Source organism: Prionailurus bengalensis, chromosome C1, assembly GCF_016509475.1.
Source record: "Prionailurus bengalensis isolate Pbe53 chromosome C1, Fcat_Pben_1.1_paternal_pri, whole genome shotgun sequence".
NCBI lineage: Eukaryota > Metazoa > Chordata > Mammalia > Carnivora > Felidae > Prionailurus > Prionailurus bengalensis.
Window position 1 is genome coordinate 122798826 of NC_057345.1, and position 26903 is coordinate 122825728.

General features: G+C 36.1%; 1 protein-coding gene across 1 annotated transcript in view; it reads right to left on the minus strand.

Annotated features, from left to right (window-relative positions):
* DPP10 (dipeptidyl peptidase like 10) overlaps positions 1 to 26903 on the minus strand; it is a 640613-nt gene that overhangs the window by 479526 nt on the left and 134184 nt on the right. The window contains exon 2 of the mRNA XM_043576604.1: positions 14580 to 14694. Coding sequence (XP_043432539.1) covers positions 14580 to 14694 — 115 coding nt within the window. The remainder of the gene's footprint in view (positions 1 to 14579; positions 14695 to 26903) is intronic.

Here is a 26903-nt window from a genome sequence, read left to right on the forward strand (position 1 = left end):
AAAATCTTAAAAAAAAAAAAAAAAAAGAAAAGCATTGTGGCATTTTTCTTTGGCATTACTCCAAACCCCTCCCTGGCTCAGTGGTGATCTTTAAGTTAACAGTCTGAATGTAGAGTATGGGACCCCGGTCCCTGTGTTCTGGAGAAAGCAGAGGAGATGCTTTCTCAAAACACTTTTTGTCTGCTCTGACCTGCCTGGGGTTACCTAAAGGACTGACCTGGGGTATTTATTTTTCTTACACCTGATCCAGAAAACTCAGCACAGAAAATCAGCGGATATTCTCAAAAACATTATAAGACAAATGAATAAGCCTGGCTGCCTGGGGAAAAAAGATACAGTTAAGGCCTAAAATATAGCATTCAGGCTAGAGAAGGAAAGCTGGGAAGAGCTTTCCTTTGAGTAATTAGACATTGAAGTGTCTACATATACTGGGAAATTCAGAAAAACACATGCATGCCCAGGACAGGATGCATGTTCAAAAAAAGACCTGAGAAGACCCTAAGTTTTTGGCTCCAGCTAAACTCTAGGCTTAATACAAACAGGAAATAAAGGCTAAGGCAGAGCTACAAATAAATACTGAATAATTGCCCCAGCACAGAACTAATCTGAAAGAATGGGAGAGTTTATTTGGATCCTAGCATTCAAGGAATTCTTTGTAAAAATACTAGCTGAACACAAGCTAAAGGAATAGAAACTTCAGAGACCACATATGACAGAGAACACTGACTTTTCAAAATACATCCAAAAAGTCAACTAAACAACCACAAAAACAGCTACAGCCTACAGCATATAACATAAATATGCTCTGAAGAGTTGAAAAATCATGTATCAAGTGTTCCAAGGGCACCTGGGTGGCTCAGTTGGTTAACCATCAGGTGTCCTGATCTCGCAGGCTGTGGCTCAAGTGCCTAGAGCCTGCTTTGGATTCTGTGTCTCTCTTTCTCTTTGCCCTCCCTCACTCATGCTCTGTCTGTCTGTCTCTCTCTCCTAAAAATAAAAAAAAAAAAGTGTTCCACATTATCAAAATCAAAATGTATAGTTTTTAATACAAAATTTAAATCATGAAAAGAATCAAGATACTACGGTCCACTCGCAGAAGAGATTAACAGAAACTGCCCCTGAGGAAGCACAGACAAGACACTTACTAGACAGACTTTAAATCAATTGTCTTAAATATACTCACAGAACTAAAGGAAACTCTGGACAAAGAGCTAAAGGAAACCAAGAGAACAATGTGTGTGTGTGTGTGTGTGTGTGTGTGTGTGTGTGGAGAGAGAGAGAGAGAGAGAGAGAGAGAGAGAGAGAGAGAATACCATTTAAGAGAAAGAATTTTTTTAATCCACAGACATTCTAAAGCTGAAATGCACCACAATGGAAATTAAAACTTTCTAGAGGTTTCAAATAGAAGATATGAGGAGACAAAGGAAAGAATCAGTGAACTGGAATTTAGGTTAACTGAAATGATATAGCCTGGGGAACACAAAGAAGAAAATAGACCAATAACACCTAAGAGACATGTGGAATTCCATTAGGCATATCACCCTATGAGCAAAGGGAGTCCAAAAGGGAGAGGAACCAAAGGACAGAAAGAATACTTGAAGAAATAATGGCCAAATATCTGCCACATTTGACAAAATACATGCACTTATACGCTCGAGAAGCTTAAAGTCTCCAAAAAGGACAAACACAGAGAGATCCAGGCTGAGACATATAATCAATTGCCAAAGCAAAGGACAAATATACAATCTTGAAAGCAGCAAGAGAGAACCAAATTGCATACAGGGGGTCTTCAATGTGTTTAACAGCAGATTTCTGGTCAAAAACTATGTTGCCAGATGGGAATGAAACAGCATTATGAAGGTGCTGAAAGAAAAAGCTGTCAACCCAAAATTCTATATCCTGCAAAACTATCCTTCAAAATTGTGTGAGAAAAACTAAAACCTCCCAAGATTAACAAAATATGAGAGGTCACAACAAGTATATTTGGCATCCAGGAAATGTTAAAGGGATTCCTTTAGGATGAAGTAAGAGGGTAGTAGTAACTTGAGGTCAGGTTAAAAAATAACTCCAGTAAAGGTAACTACATAGTTAAATATAAAAGTGAAAATTGCTGTATATTAGGTTTGGAATGTCTCTCTATATTTCTTATATGATTTAAAAGACAAATGCATGAAGAAATAACTAAATATCTATGTTAAAGGGTGCAGAATGTATAAAATATGTAATCTGCAATAAAACCAATATGAGGGAAAGCGAAAGCCATATAAAAATACAGTTTATGCAAGCTATTGATGTTGAGTTGGCATCAATTCAAAATAATTTTTATAAATTTAATATATTTATAGTCATACCAAAGGTAACCATAAGAAAATCTAAAAAAATAAAATAAAATTCAAAAGAGTAAAGCAAATATCAATCAAAGACAAAAGAAGGTAGTATTGGAGGACCTAAGAAACACAAAAGGTAAAAAACATAGACAAAATAAATGGTAAAATTGAAGAAGTAATTCCTTTGTTGCAATTATTTTAAATGTAAATGAATTAGGGGCGCCTGGGTGGCGCAGTCGGTTAAGCGTCCGACTTCAGCCAGGTCACTATCTCGCGGTCCGTGAGTTCGAGCCCCGCGTCAGGCTCTGGGTTGATGGCTCAGAGCCTGGAGCCTGTTTCCAATTCTGTGTCTCCCTCTCTCTCTGCCCCTCCCCCATTCATGCTCTGTCTCTCTCTGTCCCAAAAATAAATAAACGTTGAAAAAAAAATTTTAAATGTAAATGAATTAAACTCTCTAAACAAAAGGCAGAGAACAGCAGAATTGAATTAAAAAAAATTGTTATGATTACTTTAGATCCAAAGACAAAAATAGGTTGAGGGTGAATGGATGGATTAAGATATTCCATAGAGACAGTAAATGAAAGAGAGCAGAAGTGGCTCTACTATTATCACAAAAAATAAACTATGTCAAAAATTGTTGTGGCAAATAAAGACATCACATACTGAAAACTGTTATACCCAAAAGTTATAACAAGAATAATGATACCAGAGCCAAATAACAGAATCACAAATTATGTGAATCAAATGTCAACAGAAATGAAGAAATAGGTCTTCAAATGTGATTAGAGATCTCAATAGCCCACTTTCAAGAATGTATACAAAGTTTAGACTGAAGATTAATAAGAAAATATAGGACTTGAACAACACTATTAATAAGGAGACATTTTAAATATATACGTTGTGTGTGTTATAAAAATCTTATATATATATATATATATACATATATATATAAACATATATACATTATTTTCAATACATTATTTTAAAGTACATGGAATATTCTCCAAGACAAGCCATATTTTAGACCATAAAACAAGTCTCAATAAATTTAAAAATATTGAAATCATTCTAAGTGTCTTCTCTGAATTCAGTAGAATGAAACTAGAAATCAATAGCAGAAAGAAAACTGGAAAATTCACCTATATAAGGAAATTAAACAACACCCTCTTAAGAAGAAATATTTCAAGGAAGAAATCACAAGGGAAATTAGGAAATACTTTGGAACAAATGAAAATGAGAATGCAATATACCAATACTTAATGGGATGCAGTGAAAACATTTCTCAAAAGGATATTTATAGCCAGAAACATCTCCATTAAAAAAGAAAGAAGTTAAATCAGTGACCTAACTTTACACAAAAAGAAGTGGGGGGGGGGGGTAGAAAGAGCAAAACAATAGAGAGAATCAACAAAATAAAAAGTTGTTCCTTTAAAAAGATGAACAAAACTGACATACATTTGTCTGACAAAGAAAAAAATAACATGCAAACAATGTCAGATATGAAACTGGGAGCATTCCCTTCCAATTTTACCAAATTGAAAAGGATGGTGAGAGAATACAATGAATGCTTGATTGCATACCAACAAATCAGATAACCTGATAAAATGAGCACATTTCTAGAAACACACAAACTACCAGACTGACTCAAAAGGAAATAGAAACTCTGTATAGATTTAAAACAAGACGTTGAATCAGTATTGAAAAACTTCCCGATAAAAAATATACACAAACACAGATGACTTTCCTTGTGAATTCTACAAAACATTAAAAAAATTAACATCAATGCTTCTAGAACTTTTCTAAAAACCCAGAGGAGGGAATACTTACTGATTTCCTCTGTAAAGTTAGAATTATCCTGATCCAAATCCAGAAAGACAACATAAGAAAGGACAATATATCAATATTCCTTATAAACATAGATGCAAAAATGCTCAATGCAATTCCAGCAGGAATGACAGAAGTTTTTTTCAATTAACAAATCAAATGTTTTAGCATATCAAAGGATTATGTATCATTAATGAGACGGATTTACCCCAGGAATATAAGAGTAACTCAACAAAACAAGATCAACCATGTAACAACACATAATAGGGGGGAAAAAAGGAGAAACACAATAATCTGAATTGATGTTAAAATGCATTTGACAAAATCCATCACTCTTTGTTTATGAAAACATTAAAAAAAAAAAAAACCTAGGAATAGCAGGAAACTTCCTCAACATGAAATAGGTCATCTATGAAAAACCCAGAGCTAAGACAATAGTCAATGATGAAAGGCTGAAAGCTGTAGCCCTATGATCAGAAATGAGAAAAGGATGTTCATTTTTCATTGCTGTTATTCAACATTATACTAGAATCCAGCCAGAATAATTAGACAAGGCAAAGAAATAAAATGGAGTGAATTTAGAAAGGAAAAAAAAAAGAAACTATATTCGCAGAAAAGCCCAAAGAGTCTTTAATAACCTACCAGAGCTAAAAAGTTAATTCAGCACAGTTAAAGGGTACACAATCAACACTCAACAATTAGTTGTATTTGTATACACCAGGACTGAGCAATCCAAAAAAAAAAAGAAACAAAGAAAGAAAGAAAGAAAGAAAAAATTAAAAAGGATATTAAACAATCAATTCTATTTACTCTAACATCCAAAAGAATAAAATACTTGAGAATAAATTTTACCAAAGAGTTAAAGGTTTGCACATTTAAAACTATAAGGTATTGCTGAAAGAAATCAAAGACATAAATAGAAGGACAATTTGTGTTTGTCACTTGGAAAACTAATATTTCTAAGATGGCAGTATTACCCAAAGTGATTCACATATTCAACACAATCACTATCAAAACCCCAACTGTTTAATTTTGCAGAAATGGAAAAGTCAATCTTTAAATTCATATAGAATTGTAAGGAGTTTTGAATAGTCAAACAATTAAAAAAAAATAGTTGGACCATTCATACTCTCATTTGAAAACTTACTCCAAAGCTACAGTAACCATAACAGTGTGATGTGGGCACAAGGAGAGAGACATTGAACAATAAATTAAAATTGCATATCCTCAAGTAAATTCATATTATCTATAATCAATGACGATCAACAAGGGTTAAAAAAAAACATATGGTGGAGATAAAAGAATTTCTTCAACAAATGGTGTGAAGAGAAATTTAAGTTATGTAAAAAATGAAGTTGAATTCCCTACTTCATACCATATGCCAAAATTAACTCAAAACCAATCATTGATCTAAAGAGATAATTTAAAAATCATAACTCTTAAAAAATAACAGTAACTCCTTATGACTTGGATTTTGCAATGGATTCTTGGATATGATACTAAAAAGCATGGGAAACAACCAAATATACTGAATCCATCAAAATTAAGAAACTTGAATCTCTAAAACATTATGTTAAGTCAAAAAGTGAGACACAAAACATCATATATTTTTTGGCCACACTTACATGAAATGTTCACAATAGGTAAATCTGTAGAGACCAAGAGCAAATTGGTGACTGCCAGAAGATAGAAGATGAAAATGGGGAGTAACTGCTTACCGGGCATAAGGTTTCCTTTTGTGGTGATACAAATATTTTCCAATTTTATACAAGTAATGGTTGTACACATTGTGAACGTAGTAAATGCCATTCACAGTAAATAGATCGTTCACTTTATCTTTTTTTAAGTTTATTTATTTATTTTGAGAGAGTGTGAGCAGGGGTGGCATAGAGAGACAGAAGAAGAGACAAATTCCCAAACAGGCTCCGTGCTGTCAGCACAGGGCCTAACCCGGGGCTTGATCCCACAAACTGTGAGATCATGACCTGAGCCAAAATCAAAAGTCAGACACCAACTGAGCCACCCAGGTGACCTGGATTGTTCACTTTAAAACTGATAGTTTCAAATGTGAATTTCATTTTTTTTTCTCCAGCAGGCTCCATGCCCAACGTGGGGCTTGAACTCATAACCTTGAGATCAAGAGTCACATGCTCTACTGCCTGAGTCAGCCAGGCGCTCCGAGAATTGCACTGTAGTAAAATAAAAATTGTTCTCAACACCAGGCTTTGAGTCAAAGAATAAAGATAATGAATGTGATTGGGAGAGACAAGATAATTGGAGCAAGAAGAATTCCTAAATGTTGAATTACAATCTACGTAAAAAAGTATTCTTGGGGCGCCTGGGTGGCTCAGTCAGTTGGGTGTCCGACTTCGGCTCAGGTCACGATCTCACAGTCCAAGAGTTTGAGCCCCATGTCGGGATCTGTGCTGACAGCTCAGAGACTGAAGCCTGCTTCAGATTCTGTGTCTCCCTCTCTCTCTGCCCCTCTCCACTCTCAAAAATAAATAAACATAAAAAGAATTAAAAAAGAAAGTATTCTTACTGGCCTTGTTCTCCTAATGTTACATAATTACAGATAATGTCCCAGGAAAAGCAAGATGAGCTGTGAATCTAGGATCACAGACTTTCTATGCCATATTCAAAGTGCGAATTGTAATGCAGAGATTTAAGGAAGTCTTCCATATGAATAAAGATGTTTCCCAAGTCTCACTTTAATAATTCCAGTTTTTCTAGAGTTTATTCAAATGGACCCTACACTTAGTAGAACAATCTTAGAACAAGAGAAATATTGGTGAAAACAGGCCAAAGCTATGAATATTCACTGAAATTGTTTCAACTAAATTTTCACTTTTATGAACAAAGGCATAAATTGGGATATTATTTAGTTTAAAAGGCTATTTAATTAAGGTTTTTATTTGTCTGTTTTTTTCATTTGTTTTCACAGAGTCTCCTCTCACACCTAATGAATGAACTCTAGGATGGGAGATCTTAAGTTACAGTTCAAACACAGAGAACTGGATGATAAAGTCCCTGGCAAATAATTGCAGATTAAAATACCCGCAGATTAAAATAATTGCAGATTAAAAAAAGAACGCTGTCTTCTTTTTTCCCCCAGGGGGATAAGCAGTTGAATGCAACTCCCTCCTTTAAAGAAACTTTGCTTCTGAGGGATCAGGCTGCCTTGTTCCCCCCATTTTTAGAGGCCAGGCTATCATATTTCTAAAACTTCTATTTCAAAGAAAAAATATAACAAAATATTTAAAGTTGTACAGTGACATATAAATAATTGTTATACGATGTGGTTTAGAAAAGAAAGTGGGCATTTATATTTTATCATGGATATTGAGGTTCCAATAAAATATAATAGCTGAAAAAAGAATTTATACAGAATTGACATGCATAATTTTCTTTTTCTTTTCTTTTTAAAGGAATCTGTCAGGTTTTTTTTTAATGTTTTTATTTTTGAGAGACAGAGAGAGATACAAAGTGTAAGTGGAGCAGGGGCAAAGATAGAGGGAGACACAGAATCTGAAACAGGCTCCAGGCTCTGAGCTATCAGCACAGAGCCTAATGCAGGGCTCAAACTCATGAACTGCAAGATCATGACCTGAACTGAAGATAGACGTTTAACCGACTAAGCACCCAGGTGCTCCTGACATGCATAATTTTCAAATGCTCACTTCTGCACTCCCTTCCCATTTACCCCTTGTCTACCCCAGCTTATTCCTTCTCTGTCGTGCACTCCCTTTAAGGCAGGTACAGAATCAATTCACTTATTTAAAAAAATCAGGGGCAGAATAAAGCAGAACTCATTTTTCTCTTTCTTTTCTGACATGTTTCTTGCCTATACTTGCCATGGGTGCAATAATATATCTTAACCTATATTCAAAGGTTAAGACACCAGCTAGAGCCGAAAAGCCCTGGCATAAGTGATCCAGCTTTTCCATGTTCCAGTCCTATGAGAGATAATTTACTGTAACCTGTAAGACTCAACTGAATAATGTAGAAGAGGCATAAATTAATCGTATCTATTTCACATTAGTGGTGTAAGGATAAATAAAATAGTACATGCAAAGCACTTAGCGCAATATCTGGCTTGTAACAAGCAGATAATAAATGTAGCTTGTTAAAGCAGATTCTCTTCTGACTGATAAAATTGAACACATCATAATGTAAACTAAATCCATTATTTATCTGATTAGACAATACAAAAAGATGAGGCTAAGAAATCAAATTTGACTTAAAAATAGAAATGTAACTGTAAAGCAAAGACAAAAAAGTATAACTACTCTTACTTTATTAATGACAGAGAAAATTATTTTTCATTCAACATCAGAGATAAATCTGTTAGAAAAGGAACAATAACCCATGTAATCCAGGGGGAAACTGCTGGAATCTGCCATTGTTTTCTCTCTGGCAGCCTGATTATGTCTGGGTAATACCATATTCAAATGGGTTCATCTGTGCTGTTCTTGGAAAAACAAGCAGAGACAATTTAGCTTATGACTATCAATACAACATATCTCCTTTTTTTTTTAATTCAACAAAATAAAATAAACAATTTGCATCTTGGTTGATGTTGATGTTTACAAGTGAGTAATGCAAATCTTAAAATCTGTAAAACATTATTTCCCTATCATAAAAGCATAGTGGGATAGTTTAATTGTTGCTTTGACATTTTAAAACACAGGTCAGATGCTTAAATGACACCTTTTAAATTGCAGCTGCCAAGAGATTGCTTGCAACATAATATGACATGACATTTTAACTAACTATAACCAGGAGCGATTATTTTGGTAGAACATAAGAGTAATGAGAATAAACTCATTTTGAGTTTTTGCATAACAATAACTAATCAGCTGTCACCATTCCAATAAAATACTTAATTTTATCAAATGCTTTCTAGAAAATTATTTTTTTAATAATTAGGAACAGATTAATCTTTTTTAAGCCTCCTTTCAAAGGGTCAGATAGTTCTTTTTCTAAAAACAAAAACAAACAAACAAACAAACAAAAGAAAAAAGAAAAAACCTGCAGTGTAAGAAAGACAACAGGAAGAAAGAATTCTTTACCTCAAAGTCTTACCACCCTATCAAGGCCAGGGCATGAACTTGGCAGTCTGAATTGAAGGTCAATGTAATCACATGCTCTGCTATACTTACTCCACAAACTAGGCACCTAAGTCAAATTCTCCTGGCCTTAGCTGTATTACCTAGAAAACTGCACTTTCTCTAAGTTGGTGTATGATGAGGCATAAAGGATAGGATTACATACTCTTTGGGGAAAAATATAGGAAAGTTGGCATTTCTTCAAAGACAAGTATGCATCCTTAAAGGTTTGCTTCTATATTTTGTTTTGTTTTTCTGGATAACTTTGTCTAAATTTCTCTGGTTCCCTCCCCGTCCTAAATCTTGGTTATAGTGAACTCTTTGAGCCTAACTTCATGAATCAAATCCTTACCTGACATAAAGATTTACCTAACTATTAACATCACAGTGGCAGTCTCAACATGTGTAAATTCTTTCCCAACAGGGCATCTGAGCCTGTTGTAAAATCCTTACTATTAGAGATACTTCTACAAGTAAAAATAAAGGCATGTTTATAGGGTCCTAGAGGATCCCTATTAAATTCTTGTTTAACTGAGATCAAGCAGAATTCTGATGGCTTATGCATGAATGCCGATAGTTTATATGTGAATGCTTGTTTTCTTTTTTGCTCTGACAGACCTGCAAAGACCAGACGAGAATGCTCACCTAAAGAGGGTACTAAAGGAATGGGAAATTGCCTAATGAGCTACAGCTAATGATGAAGACACGATTTCAGTGCCTTACAATGTTGTCTTTAGTCAGCCATGACGGTAAATTAAGCCGATGACCCTGTTTTGACACTGACTGATTGCAGACACCAAGCAAAGGGCAACAGGCCACTTTAGCTGAAAAATTGGTAGATTATACACAGTCAACCCAGGTGGCTATCTCAATATGGCAACCAAATTGAAACCTTAAAGAATATTCTCCAGTACGGGGCGCCTGGGTGGCTCAGTCGGTTAAGCGGCCAACTTCGGCTCAGGTCATGATCTCGCGGTACGTGAGTTCGAGCCCCGCGTCGGGCTCTGTGCTGACAGCTCAGAGCCTGGAGCCTGTTTCAGATTCTGTGTCTCCCTCTCTCTCTGACCCTCCCCCTTTCATGCTCTCTCTCTGTCTCAAAAATAAATAAGCGTTAAAAAAAAAAGAAGAATATTCTCCAGTAAACACATTTTAACTCATAAAATGTGCCTCTCCTCTCAAAACTGGTCACAATGGGTAACTACATTCTGCAAGAAATGTTTCTGGATCATGATCATTCTCATTCTACATATTCAATATAAATATGAGGCTGCAAAATGCATGCATGGCTACATAACACTGTTTTCCACAACTCTAAGCATGAATGTACACTCATATACTTGCACAGTATAAGTATTGATCTTACAGTTACATATTCTGAAAATAAACATGGGTGCTCTTTTAATTCAATACAAACAAAAAAATATGTAGGCTTGATCGATGCATCTAAATAAGTCTGCCCTTTAATCAGAAAAAAAAAGAAGTGAATAATTTGTTCCTTTCAAAAATAGTTACTTATTAAAGAAATACTTGAATGGTTAACCCACTCTTCAAATATAATTAGGACTTCTCTTCACCAGGCAGGGAAGTTGCTGACAAGCTTGGAAATTAAGACACCTGTGTCAAATTACTTCTGTAATAAAATTTGCAATCAAACCAAAATTACAATGAACATGTGTTTCTCTGGTTATAGGCTTGCATTCCTTAGCACTTACCTCCAAAATGGGATGCTATTTTGAGCAAAATAGTTTCTAAATCATTTCTTAGACTAGATAACTTTTTGTATGCTTTCTTCCCTCTCCAATCCCCACCCCCCAAAAAAAAACATTAAATATTTTTTCAAAGTAGAAGAGGCTTAGTGTGAGTTCACCAGATTTTATCTGTTCCTACATTTGTCACCAAACAGACCACCATTATTTCTGTTGTTGTTACTGCTGTTATTTGATTAGATCATAGATATATGAGCTATAATAAACCTCAAAAGATCACTAGTCTGGTGAACCAAAAATACCCTCTTCTTCAACCAGACACCTGATGTCAAATGAGATAAGTGATTTGCCCCAGATTCTATAGCTATAAAAGGCATATGGATTTCTGAACCCCCACTCTTACTGGAAGGATTGTTCTAGAGTCAGCCCTTAGTTCTCGAGGTCTACTATTTTGCTGAATGATTTATGGATCAATAGTTTCCCCTCATGACATGGATTCCCCTTCCTGGTTAAAAGTTTCCATCTGCTTGTGTAGTTTTCCCTAGTAATCTGGCCTTGGAGACTATTGGTGGACAAAGGGAACAACAGAAGGGGGTGTTGTATATTATCTTTCTAGTTCTGTGTTTTCCTTTGTGGATCTATTCTAGTACAGCAGAGGGGTCTCAAACCTGACAGTCAGAAGAGGAAAGACATGGTGTAATTAGAGCACTAGATTCTGACCACAGACATGCACAGGCACGCACACGTGTGGAATCAAAGTCTACACTAGTGGTCTCGATGCACATTCTAGTCCTCAGAACCAGAGATTAAACAAATGCAGGTGTTTTTTTTTTCCTGTCTCATGAGGAAAGCAAAAGCACTTCAAGACTTTGGACTCATATTTTAGGCCACAAACTATTAGGCCTCCAGCCTTCTATTTCACTATGTTCGGTTTGAGCCCACCATGAAGGTCACGTAACTAGGCTGGTATTTACTTGTTCATAACTCAAATAAATTTCTAACCACTCTGACTACACCTATCTACTTCTTCAGTTTCTAGGATTTCCCAGGTCTCTGGTGGCTCTGAATTTGCAAACAGAGAGTGCATAACACAGTTTAACTATTCCTTGCAGCAAAACTTTTTCCAGCGTCCTGACTCCTGTTTTGTATCATTATATTCTTGACAAAAATGACCGTAAAACCCAAAGACATTTGAACATGTGATTAATCTTATATGAAATTAAGTCTTTGGGTTGAGGATTTGTGGTTGTTGTGTGTGTGTGTAGTTAGGAAAAAGGGGGGTTGAAGGTGATGGATAGAAAGCAGGAGAGAGCAAGGCCAGCTACCCACAGTACCCAGAATCTAGTAAAAACTCTATAATTAATTACTGATGAATGAATGAATGAATGAATGAAAACACAGACTACTGAAAGACTGACTTCGATTAAATATTTAGTCCCTTTCCACCTGCCATAATTTAAACTTGAAATCACAGAAGATCCATATTCCAGAGAGATTTTTATTTTTTCTTAAGACATTTCCCTCATGTAATGCAGTGTTTGGCATCATGTCTGGTGGTCAATAAGTACGGAATAATAGCAATAATAAGAGGAATAGCAAGGGTGGTGCTAGATACTATTCTAAACACTTCAATTATATTATCTCATCTCTCCCTCATAATAACATTGTGAAGTTGGCACTGTATGTTGTGCCCATAATACAGAAGAATGAAATGACAGACAAGGTTCAATAACTGGCTAACTTCACAAAACTAGGAGCCAGAACTCAAACCAAGGTGTGCCTTGCTCAGAGCACTTGTTTTAATGGAGAATAAGTGCATGACAAAGTGATGCCAACTATACTGTTTTTATACTGAACAACACGGAAAAGGTTGTGAGGAGGAAGTTTAATTTTGTCAGTGGCCAACCCAATAAGGTCTTGCTTATACCAAACATTCGAAGACCTCCAAGTGTCACTATAGCCTCAGAGAGGAACAAGAAAATCTGAGAAAAGAAATCACTGGAAAAGCATACTATAATCAGATGGAAGAAAGTTGAAGAGAAACACACAGGCATGAGGGCACCAATTTCTCCATTGGGTTAAGAGTCCCCAGTAGAAGACAGTACACTCAACTCATTCATTTTTTAGTAATTACATTAAAATTCTGATGCTTAAGACAAACATGATGTCGGACATAAGCTTATTCTCATTTAACAAAGATTCTTGGCATTCTGCAACAACTTAGAGCCATTACATTGCTCAATTACACTGGATTGCAGATGTATAAATGAGCCAGATAAGACAGGGTTTCTGAAGAGAATTCTGGATAAGCCAGCTCTTGTCAAGGAATTGCTTTCTCTTTTTCTCTCTCTTTCCCTCCCTTCCCCTCTTCCTCTCTCTCTCAGTTCCTTCCTCCTTCCTTTCTCTTTCTTTCTGCTTTCTTCCCCCCGCCCTAATTCCCTTAGTTTCTTTTTCAGTCTCTTTATATGCTAAATAATAATTACAAACTATTTTTTGGAATTTATATTTCAAAGCCAATATTTTTACCAAGATGATAGATTCCACAAAGTACCATACTGGAATAATTGATATTGTCATTTGTATAATTAGACACCATAATTAGTTGACTAAGTAACTCTGAAAGAGAGCTGTTCTTGTTAATCACATTTTGTACATGGGAAATAAGTCCAACATGTTTAAGGACTTCTAAGTAACAAAAATGGGGCAAGAAATGAAGTGTAAATACATAATATTCAACAACAGGCTGTAACTTCATTATATCAATTGATTTTTGGACTAGCTCAATCCTACCTACCCCAGAAAATGACTATTTTTTTTATAATGCTGAGCAATATATGGGTGTCCAGTCTTTGAGGAAGCTAGATGGGCTGGTTGTCATAGCATACCAAGTGGATTTGTTCCTAGAAGATATTTTGGGGAGTTTTAAAAGTCAGCAGCCTTTTGCTGTCTTCCAATATCAGCACCTACTAAAGAACAGTAAAACTTCTGGGTACTGAAATAATCCCCAAAGAGGAATTAAGCCTTCTGATAATTTATATATTAGTGTTAAATTCTTTAATGTAAAGGACACAATTTAAAGATCACTGCAAGGGCAATTTGGCAATGTTCTTTACACAAGGGGAAACTGGGAATATAAAATTACAAGGAAAGAAAGGAACAGAAGAAAGAAGCACTTAGGGGCTTAGCTCATTCTCTTTTCATCAAACCCTCATTGTCTCTCAAATCCTCCTTCACCGCCATCATTATAGTCGAGGTATCACTTATATATGGGAGCTTCCAGACTCCACTCCCTCATCTTCAACCCACAATAGAAGTCAAATGTCCCCTGCATTTATTAACTGACAAACATAAGTCTCTAAGTAGTAATGGAGACCAAAAATCTCCTTGGCATTCTCAACGTATATATTTTACATTTCAGTTTCCCCAAAATATCTTGCATGGTATTTGAACCACAGAATTACGGTGCCATTTGCAAAATGCCTGGTTATGCATTTTTTTATTCCAACTGGTGCTAATGTGTCTTAAGATACCACATATGGCTACCCTCTTAAGGCATTTGAATGTGAAATTATCATCCACAGTACCATCATAAGAGAGGAATAAAGACAGATTACCTGGGGTTAAGAGGATGACTGACATAGTGATGAGTGAGCATACAACTAAAATCACCAGCAGGGCAATAGCAATTCCCTTCCAGTTTCTCTGTGGAGGGCTGTTACTTCCCAGTTCCTACCGAGATAGAAAAAATAAAAAAAAGTTTCATAATTATACATGCTCCAAAAGAAATGTATTCATAAAGGAATAATTCACTGCATGGCACAATCACAGTTTGAAAGCTGATTAGGATCCTTTTCCTCTTCGGTAGCTCCTTTAATTATTCAAAGGTGAATATATTATAAATGGCTATCTTTTTGCGGGGGGGGCGGTGGTAATCTTATTTCTCTAAGAGATAAACCAACAGAGCTTTAGGCCTGCTGTCCAAAATGTAGATGGAGTTAAAATGCATTGACTATAAACACTAGGACAATGGCCAAAGTACTCTGCAAAATAATTATGGAAATAAAGCACACCCACTTACATTTTTTTCTTACTACAATGGAACCTATGACAAAGATTTAGACAAATATTTCCCAAGCACTGTGGACTACTTTTCTCACTGGATAGTGGGGGGAAAAGATTAGAGATGGGAAAATCATTCAAAATGCCCCATGCTGTAGAGCAGGGCATATCTGTCAACACAACAGGTCTTTTTTAAACGGCTCCCCCACCACTCATAAAAATCAACAGGATGTAGTAACTAAATTAAATGAGTGCTTCTATATCAGTGGTTGATAGCATCCTCTCCCTAGGCAGCATGCCTAATATTGGCAAGGAGGAAGATGGATGGGGAAGGATAAACTTGAGCATCTTTCACAATACATCAAGTAAAGCTTTTCATTTTTCAGATGATCTGTGTTCTACCCTGTTGACTAGAATTGTGTGAGCATAACTCCCCAAAGCAAAGCAAACCCCACACTGGCTTGAAACGAATGCCAGATTTTCTTTGCAATGAAGTTTATAAAACCTTGAGTCTCTCATTTCTTTCTTCCTACCCCATCTCCCAGCTTCTCTTCCTCCTTCCCAACAAAGACTTTTTTATTCAAAACTAGCTAATTTTTTTTTTTGCAAGACAAATGAAGCAAAATGTAAAGGTACCCAGTTCACCAGGTGTGCACAGATCACTCAACAAGCCTCAGAGCAGCTCTGCTTTAAACAAAGATAAATAGGATGGCAAACATTTAGTAAATTATAAATGAGTTCCTATGACTCATGGATTAAAACATTGAGCACATTTTCATATAGTGATATTGGCTTCCAATTCTGCCATAAATACTTTGGATGTAAAGAACTAAACCCTAAATAAATGTAAGAAGAGAACGTGCATGAAAGGTATTTTGTTCTAGTTTTTCCCCTTCTCAGATCAACTGCTGTGTCTTTCAGTCTGATGAACCAAATCCAGTAGAGATCAATTCTATTATTTTTATTTATTTTTTATTTCAGAGACAGAGAGAGAGAGAGAGAGAGAGAGAGAGAGAGAGAGAGAACATGAATGAGCAGGGGAGGGGCAGTGAAAGAGGGAGATGGAGAATCTAAAGCAGGCTCCACACTGTCAGCTCAAAACCTGATGTGGGGCTCTAACCCATGAACCCTGTGATTATGACCTGAACCAACTGAGGCACTCAACCAGGCGCCCCCATTCTATTCTTTTTTTTTTTATGACTCACTCTATACCTCTTTTCTATGCTTATTAATGATTGTTATCCAACACCCCTATTTCTCTTGCGTTTTGGTTAGAATCTCCATTCATATTTATTTGAACTGCACATGTCCACTTATACACAGATTTTTTTTTAGTTTAGTACTTACTGTAAATGTGTTTTCTCTCCCTTATGATTTTCTTAACAATTTATTTTTTCAAGTTTACTTGAAACTTTTTCAAGTTTACTTTTCAAGTTTACAAAGAAATGTGTTTATATACATATATACACACACCCACACATACAGTACATAATACATAAAACAAAGTATGTATCAATTGCCTGTTTATGTTATTGGTAAGGCTTCCAGTCAACAGTAAGCTATAAGTAGTTATGTTTTGGGGAATCAAAAGTTATACATGGGTTTGTGACTATGCTGGGGCCAATGTCCCTAACCCTCACATTATTCAAGGGTCAAATGTATTAGCAATTATAACTGACATCTCACTCCAGTAAAGGAATCAAGAGTAAATTATAATTTTAAATCTACTGATTCTGATCTTGGTTCCTCCTCACTGGATAGGCAGCCACCTCACCAGACTCTAAGCCTAGAGTGGGTGATGGTCCAGTAAGGCCAAAGACAAGACCCAGAGACAGCAACTGAGATGTAGTTTGATTGGGGAAACTTCCTTACAGGGAGTCCATGAGTGGCCAATGGGACAAGCATCTGCTGCTGGGATCTAATGCAGCAAGTGTGCACATCACAGAAACCTGCCTGAGCAACTACCTGCCACCTCTTCCTCCTTGCATGGCGAGAGTTCTAAGGATATCAGGGCCTGCCATCAGGACACTCTCTGTTACAAAGGAGATGCTCCAGGTTGGCTATCCCCAGAACCCCTGTCTTTGAACACTGAACAATATGTTCTTCTATACCTCCTGCTTGATGGGCATATAGAGGGAGGATAGGATTTCTGCATTCTCAAGATAGTAGTTAACAGGAGCATTCATGGGATGCTTCCACAAACTAGTTATCCAGTGGGTACCATACTCTTAAACACAAGGCGAATTATTAAAGAAATGACTTCAGAGTGTGCTTTTCAGTTTTTGAATAGGATGTAACCATATAATGTCTACCAAAAGTGGTCTAACAGCAATAATAGCCTAGATATCTCACTATAGGTTTGGTATTATACTGAATATTTTATGTTCATAATCTCTCATAATCCTCCGAAAAATCAGGTGTGATTACTATTATTTTGACAGATTTGCAGATGAGAAAAATGGAACTTGGAGAGATTAATTAAAAACCCACTTACAATTAATAAGTGGGGGATCTCAGGGTCCAGTCCATAAACTCTGGCTCTTAACCACTTAAATATGATGTTCTAAAGATAAATATGTCAAGGATAAATGCATGAAGCAATAAATAAATCAATGAGTCAAGGAATGATTTGGACCCCGACATAGTAACAGTTGTACTTTATCACCTTTTATATGAGAAAATTCACAATTAAAGAAAAGCTGTGCGATGCCTTTCCAATAAATTTATATTTTCCCTAGTCATGGCAGACTGGGAAAATATACCATTTTAAAATGGCGAAAAACATTTGAGTGAAAAAAAAAGGAAAATAAAAATTTTCCTGTTCATAAAGTGATTCACAAAAGAATGTGTGGCTACTTTTTTTTTTAATTTTTTTTTCAACATTTATTTATTTTGGGGACAGAGAGAGACAGAGCATGAACGGGGGAGGGGCAGAGAGAGAGAGGGAGAAACAGAATCGGAAACAGGCTCCAGGCTCTGAGCCATCAGCCCAGAGCCTGACGCGGGGCTCGAACTCCCGGACCGCGAGATCGTGACCTGGCTGAAGTCGGACGCTTAACCGACTGCGCCACCCAGGCGCCCCGAATGTGTGGCTACTTTTAAGATGACTCATCAATACCCAAGGCATCTCCTAGTCTGTTTTGGAACTGCAGACTTAATGAGCTCCTAATAAAATTCTCCCCTTTCCATCTCTTACCAAGGCAATATTTATAAAACATGGTTTTACTTCTGTCCCTTTATTACACAAAGTCCTTTAGTGTCCCAGTACTAGCTAAATAATCAAAATGCAAATGAGACAATTTAGCCTAACACTTGTCTCTTGCCAAGCTCCAGTCTCCTCATCCAGCTTGATCCCTTTTGAGAAGGAACACAGCCCCATACTGCTCTGGTAACCATTTGGCACAGATGCCTCTGATGCCTCAGCCTTCACCTCACCTTCCATCCGGATTCTTTCCCATCTAATCCCTTTTGCATGCCTCCACTTGCAGGCACTGCCCATAATTCAACATCCAGCTCTAATGTCTCTTCTCTTCCGAATTTCACCTACTTATGCAAGCCACATATGATTTCCCTTCCTCTGGAAAAAAAAATGCCTAAAATACATTGTACTAATAGGCTGAATCCACCCCTACCACTTAATAGCTGTGAGAATGCAAAGATGTAGTTTTCTGAGCCTCAGATTTTTTTTTTGGGGGGGGGGGGGTTATCTGAACAAATGGAGTAATAATGTAATTATTTTTAAATGTAAGGATTAAAATCAATTCTTCAAACAAAACTTTTACTCGCAATAAAATTCACATGAAGTGAACTGCTTGGAATGTTCCTCCTCAACACACTTAACTTAGATCACTCTGTCTCTACATTCAAGTCTCATCTCTGATGCTCCTTCCTGACCACTCTCTCTCAAGTAACATTTCATATCCCTTCTATCGGCTCCCTCCCCTTTCTTTTTCTTCATAGCATTATCATTTTAGGTATATCACAAGTCATATTTAGTCATGTATCTATAGTAATATATTAAGCTATTTAAGAATATATATTAAGGTGTTTAAATGTTCCTTCTATCCTTCTCACCCCTCCAGAATAGAAACATCATGGTGTCATTAATATAGTACATTTGCTGTATCCCCAGGATTGGGAAAAGTGTTTGACACATACTAGGCATGCCATAGATAATTCTAAAACAAATGAATGAATGATAGCAGTTATGATAAAGATAATGATGACGGTAGTGGTAGTGGTTCTCATGATAATGCTTAAAGCCATATGTAAAACGCCATCATATCCCTGTCAAAGTCACTATCTGCTTAAAGTAAGAATGACATCTTAGACAACTTAGGATTTCTCAAACTGCTTAACAATCTCTGGTTCTCTTAATAGGTGCTTAGAAAATAATTGCCCAATTAATTAAGTGGTATAAATGGAAACCCAAAGGGGGATAGAGATACAGTGCCATTAGTTAAATACACATTAAGAGCGAACTTTTAAAATGTAGCTACTTGCTAAAGATTAATTTCTCTGCAGTTATTTTTAGCCTCATTTATCTGATGCTAGCTTTCCAAAATGCAGTTGCCAACATTCAAGTTAACTTCTTCAACAAACTTCATAATTTCCATTGCTATGGAAAGTGGTCCTAACTGGCTTTGCTTTTCAAGGACTTTCTACAAGCCAACACCTGAAACCAATTAAGTTCACTTGCTAGGCCCACAGAACAGGTATGGTGCTGTGCAGCAACCTGAGAAAACATGTTAAGGAGTTGGCAATGATGTCATCTAGATGCTGTGGAGGCAGAACCGAGTCCATGCTGGAAATCATATTCACAGAATAGGTCTGAGGTACCTTCAAAGATACAAAGACAAGTATGTAATAATCCATACAAGAGCTGCTTTTGTAAATTAGTTCTCTAGTAGACGGATGCATCAGTTGAAACATTTGTGTCCAATTCCAGATAATATTCAGTGCTGAGACTATCAAGAGACAAGTCAGTACTAGAAAGGAACTGGGTCTGTAACCTAGTTATTCATGTTTTATCGACAGCCTATCTGCTCATCACCTTCCAGAGAACAGTTGAGCTTATATGACAAGGTTGTCCACTAAAAAAATAGTTGACCTAAATCAAAATGCATGTTTTATTTGTTCAAGTGCAAAGAAAAAAGTGCTGGAAATCACACAAAAAAACATATAAAATTTATATGTCATTTCATTTGCAAAATAATGGGGGAAAGCCAAAGTGATCCTATCTTCTCTAAAAAGTAAAGAATACAAAAAATGTGAGGGCCTTTTTAAATTTATATATCCCACTTGTACTTTCCCTTAGACAACTACAATGTATTCACTGCCATATGTACCATGAGAAGAAATATGATCCCTCCATATTATAATAGTCTCAAAAAGTGATAACATTTAGAGGAAGATTCAAAGGGAGAATCATAATGTTGAATTATGTCTGTAGATTAGATGTGGGTGTATTTTAATAAAAATAGATTTTCTTCTACCACATGTCTACTTTCTGAGAACCACAGGGAAGATTCTTTAAAATATCTTTATTGCTATTTGAAAAGGAGAACTTAGATTTTCAGGCTTAGAATATTAGTATTAAATACAGTGATTCTTAGCTTGGTTCTCAATACAACCATACCAACCATCCGAAAACTCAACTCTTCACTTTTATTTTATCCCCTACCTATACTTCTTTTATTACTTCAAAACTCTCTACTGTACTGAAGTCTTCACAAAATCAAAGTGTTAATGTTTTCTGAAATGAATTCAAATAAGTTCCTTAAATTAAAAAAAAGGGGGGTCCTTAAATTAAAAAAAGGGGGGGTATGACACATTCTACTAGTTCATTTTCTGTTAAATAGCTCAGAAGTTCAATTATTTTTATTTAAATAATTTTACTTTACTCATCGTGCTCACATTCTCAACAATGAAAAGGTTAGACAGAATCCAGACATTTATACCAAATAATTAGTAAATATCTTAATCAAAGTTAAGATACTTTCAAATGTTCTATACTATTTCATGATATTAGAGATGATTAGGATTAAGGTTTGAAAAACCTTAAGATGTAGGGAATCAACAGTTGGCCAATTATCTTTAAACAATTCTATTTCACAAAATATACGGGAGTATTTTAGTGGGTAAAATATTAAACTAGATGAAGATAGGAATACAAATTAAAATAAGAACTGTCCCCAATGAGCATAAACTCTAATGAAGATTTTGCTAGCCACCAGTATAATTAATACAAGGTTGTATAAATAAGGTTAAAACAGGAAATTATAAAAATTTTTCCATGGGAAATGAGGGGAGAAGTTTTAACTTCCTTAATGATATAAGAAATTTGCTTTGAACATCCAATCAGCATTTTGTAAACTATGAGGTGCTGGAAGTGCTGAGATTACATAACTATGCAAAATCTGGAATGAAAAAAGGAATCACAGATTTTATTTTTTAAAAAAGTGGGAAGTGTCCATAAAAATACATGCTTAGGTATTTGGCAAGTTTAACAGAGTGTGCTTTTTTTTTTCTTTTAGCAAAACTAATTGACAAAATTTACAACATGGAACAGACCAATAAACAAAATTGGGGTAATTTTTAAGAATCTCCCCCAAAATAGAGGACCACAGATTTTGTCTTCAAAAAACAATTAACCTTGTACCACTTAAAACATTTTGGGGGCAACTGGCTGGCTCAATCAGTTGAGTGTCGGACTCTTGATTTCAGCTCAGGTCATTAACTCATGGTTTGTGGGTTTGAGCCCCACATCAGGCTCTGTGCTGAGAGTCTGCTCGGGTTTCTCTCTCTCCCTTTTCCTCTCTGCCCCTCCCCTGCTCATGCTTTTTCTCTCAAAATAAATAAATAAACATTAAAAAAATATTTTGGAGTGTACTAAAACAAGGAAAAGTTCCAAATTTTATTAAATTCCTCCACTCTCTCAATACTATCTCTTAAAAACATAGCACATAAAGAAATTTTAAACTCACTTTAAATAAAAATAAGTTAATGAAATAAAATTTTAGTGAATTAAATGCAGGAGCTTAATTAAATAATCCTTAAATATTGTCCAATTTCAGGAGATACAGCCATAGTACCCCACAACACATATATTAAGAATATCACTTGGGCACCTGGATGGCTCAGTTGGTTAAGTGTTGGACTCTTGATTTTGGCTCAAGTCATGATCTCAAGGTTCACGTGCTCAAGCCTCACATCAGGTTCCATGTTGACAATGAGGAGCCTGCTTGGGATCCTTTCTCTCTGCCGCTCCCCTGCTCCTGTTCTTTCTCTTCCTCTCAAAATAAATAGACTTTTAAAAAAGAATATCAATAAAAATATAATCATAAAGATTGTATCTCATACCTAATATGTAGTTAATATTTATAATGCCTACTGCTTCTTTTTCAGTTTTATTTATTTATTTTGAGAGAGAGAGAGTGAGTGAGCATGCATGGGAGCAGGGGAGGGGTTAGAGAGAGAATCTCAAGCAGGCTCCATGCTGTCAGAACAGAGCCTGATGCAGGACTCAAACTCACAAACTGTGAGATCATGACTTGAACCGAAATCAAGAATTGGAGGCTCAATCAACTGAGCCACTCAGGTGCCTCTAACGCCTACTGCTTCTTTTTTTTTTTTAATTTTTTTAAATGTTTTTATTTACTTTTGACACAGAGAAAGACAGAGCATGAACATGGGAGGGGCAGAGAGAGAGGGAGACACAGAATCTGAAGCAGGCTCCAGGCTCCGAGCTGTCAGCACAGAGCCTGATGCGGGGTTCAAATTCACAGACTGTGAGATCATGACCTGAGCTGAAGTCAGACGCTTAACCGACTGAGCCACCCAGGCGCCCCTAACGCCTACTGCTTCTTAAATACATTCATGGTCATTCACAATTTTCTCATTCATCATGCTTCTCTGATTAGAGGACTATAGTAAGTAAAGTGTGTATTTATTTTTAATGTTTTGTAAATGTTTATTTTTGAAAGAGAGAGACAGAGTGTGAGTGGGGGAGGGGCAACCAGAGAGGGGGACAGAATCTGAAGCAGGTTCCAAGCTGTCAGCACAGAGCCTAACAAGGGGCTCCAATGCTGGGATCACTACCTGAGGCGAAGTCAGATGCTTAACAGACTGAGCCATCCAGGCGCCCCTAAAGTGTGATCACAAGTTATATATTTTTTCAAAATTATGCTTGTTATAGTTTTGTGCTGTTAATGTAGATGAAGCAGTGTTTAGTCAGTGTTTACTACTCATAGTGTGAACTATAGACAATAGCCTCACCACCACATGGGAGCTTGTTAGATATGCAAATTAAGACTCTTTTATTGCTATCTGCCTTACTTTTTTTTTTTAATTCTGATTTGGTTTTATTTGTTCACCATTAATTTGTTTATAAAAGAACTAGCAATTATCTCAATTATACTTTGACATTTATCGCTCCTCAATAATTATGATGGTGGTGACACACTCCTAGATGGATCATCATTAAATTAGAAAGAAAACAAGGATGACAGCATCATCAATATATTATGTAGTAATAGCTTTACATTCCTATTATCATGATTTAGGAGTTTGACTGAGCATCTATGAATCTGAACATATTTAGAGTTCAAAACCACAACTAAAAAACATACCAGTTTAAAAAAAAATAGATCTGGGAGCACCTAGGTGGCTGGGTCAGTTAAGTATCTGACTCTTGACCTTGACCCAGGTTATGATCTCATGGTTTGTGAGTTCAAGCCCCATATAGGGCTCTACAATATTAGTGTGGGGCCTGCTTGGGATTCTCTCTCTCTCCTCTCTCTCTGTCCCTACCTCACTCATGCTCTCTAAAAAATAAATAAATAAACTTAAACAGATCTGATAGCAGCAAGATAGGAGACTAAGAAACTCTAAGTCCCCATCTTCCCCACACAAATATCAAGTAGACTATACAACTACAGACTGATTAAAATAGTTTGTGGGAGCCCTGCAAACCAGCTAAGGATCTGCAGCAATCAAGCAAAAGCCCAATCAAAAAAAGCCACATTAAAAAATGAAATTTCATGCCATTTTTAAAATGCCCTACCCTCCCACTGCCCCCAACACAGTGAAGTATGGTCAAGAAGAAGTAGCCTAATTCTAATTTTTTCCCCACAAAAGCCCACTGGTCTGTCTGTGGGCTATTTGAGGGGTTAACTTCTGTCTTGCATGACTTGGAGATCAGAGAGAAATGGCTGCAGAGATAAGAATCCCTGGAAGGCAGTGGTACATGGTACATTAAAACTGCATGGAACCACAGACATGCAGAATATGAGAACAAGAAATTATAGGCAGAGAAACACAGTAGAACACCTAAGGCCTCTAGAAAAAGCTAGGGTGAAACCCTTAGGATAATCACAATATTTAAAAATATCCACATACACAGGGGAACTGTGGAGGGTGGGTGGGGGAAATGCACACATGAGCCCGAGGAAGCAAAATATTGCAAAAAGATCTGAGAAGATCTTGAACCTTCATACTGTACTAACTAGTGAACGTCTTTCTCTGCACAGAGCCAGTCTACAAAGACTGAGAAAGATGCCAATATTTTCAAATTCCCTATTTGCAGCAAACCATCACAAGAAATACAAAGAATCAGGGAGAAGTGGTGCGTTCAAAGGAACAAAATAAATCTTCTCAAATCCACTGTAAAATAACAAAGCCTTCAAAATTACTAGAGAAAGACTTTAAAGCAGTTATCAGAAATATGCTCAAACAACTAAAGGAAATCAGAAAAATGATATATAAGCCAAATAAGAATATCAACAGAACTATAGAAATTATAAAAAAAAAAAAACACAAATTCTTGGTTGAAAAACACAATAATTCAGTTGAAAAACTCACTAGAGGACTTCAATAGCAGATGCAAACATCAGAAAAATACTCAATGAAGACTGGTCATTTAAAATTATTAAGTGTGAAGAGCAAAAGGAAAAAAGAAGAATCAAGAAAAGTGAACAGAAGTTAAGGGACTTAATGGACACCATCCAACAAATGAATATACATGTTATAGGAATCCCAGAAGAACAAAGAGAGAAAGGGTCAGAAAGCTTATTTGAAGACATAATGACTGAAACTTTATACATTTTAGGAAAGATGTGAATATCAAAACACAAGAAACACAAAAAGCACAAATAAACTCCAAGCAGGATGAACACAGACACCCACACTGAGACACATATAACCAAATTACTTAAAGCCAAAGACATATCAAAGAGTAAAGAGAAAAGTGACTCACTGCAAGTCACTTCACAAGATATTGTACAAGTATCTACATTAAGATTATCAGAGGATTTCTGCAGAAAGCTTGCAGGACAGAGGCATAGGATGACACATTTAAGACACTGAAAGAAAACAAACAAACAAACAAACAAACAAACAAACAAACAAAAAACTCTCCTTTGAAGAAGAAAAGGAAACAAAGTGAGGAAGCATACTGCTAGTAGACTTTCCCTATGAGAAATGTTAAAAGCAGGCCACGTTGAAATGAGAAGGAGCTAGGCAGTAAGTTGAAGCCATATGAAAATACAAACTTCATCCATAATGGCAAATATATAAGGACAAACATAAAAAATAGGACTAGTGTAATTCTGGCTCTTAATTCCACATTTTGGTCTTTTACAGGATTTAAAAAAATATGAAAATAATTATAAGTCTACGTGATAAGTATACAATAAGAAGATATAATTTATAACATTAATAACAAAGTAGGAAGGATAGTGCTATGAAAGACTTTTTGTATGCAATTGTTATGTTGGTGTTTGCTTAAAATAGACTGTTATGACTTTTGGATGCTATGTATAATCCTCAGGATAAGCACAAAAAAAGTCTTTAAAATAAACACAGAAGGACATGAGAAAGGAGTAAAATTACATCACACAAAAAGACCAATGAAACACAAATGAGAGTAGTAAAAAGGAATGAGGGACAAAAAGCTATAGGACATAGAACAAACGAACGAAGTGACAATTCTAAGTCCTTCCCTGAGTAATTTTTTTAAGTTTATTTATTTTGAGGGAGACAGAGAAAGCACAGGTGGGGAAGGGACAGAGAGAGAAGGAGAGACAGAGAATCCCAAGCAGGCTCCACACTGTCAGCGCAGCGCCCGATGAGAGCATTGAACTCACAAAATTGTGAGATCATGTTCTGAGTGAAAACCAAGAATCAGATGCTTAATAGACCAAGCCACCCAGGTGTGCCCTTGAGTAATCATTTTTAAAGTAAATGGATCAAGCACCCTAATAAAAAAAATTGGTAAAATGCATAAAAGGAAAAAAATAGGATTCAAGTATATGCTGTTTACAAAAGACTCACTATGGATCTAAGGACACACCTAGGATGAAAACAAAAGGATAGAAAAGATATCACCTGCAAACAGTAACCAAAGAGAGATTAGGGGAGCTATCATTAATCAGTGATTTGAAGAGATATTTGCACATTCACATTCATAACAATATTATTTGCTAGTAACCCAAAAGTGGAAGCAATCCAACTTCCCATCAATGATGAATGGAAAAGTAAAAGATGTTATACACATACAATGCAATATTATTTATCCTTAAAGAGAAAGAAAATGCTGATATATGCTATAACATGGATGAGTCTTAAAAACATTATGCTAAGTGATATAAGCCCATCACAAAAGGACAAGTATAGGATTCCAGTTATACAAGTACTTATAAATGTTACCTAGAAAAGTCAAGTTCATAGAGCTAGAAATGAGGATGCCTACCAGGAGATGGGGGTGGGGGGCGGGGGGCAGGGGGAGGAGGAAAGGAGAAGATATTATTTGGTGTATGTGGAGTTTCAGTCTGAGAAGACAAAAAAGTTCTGGAGATTCACAGTGGTGAAAGTTGCACAAT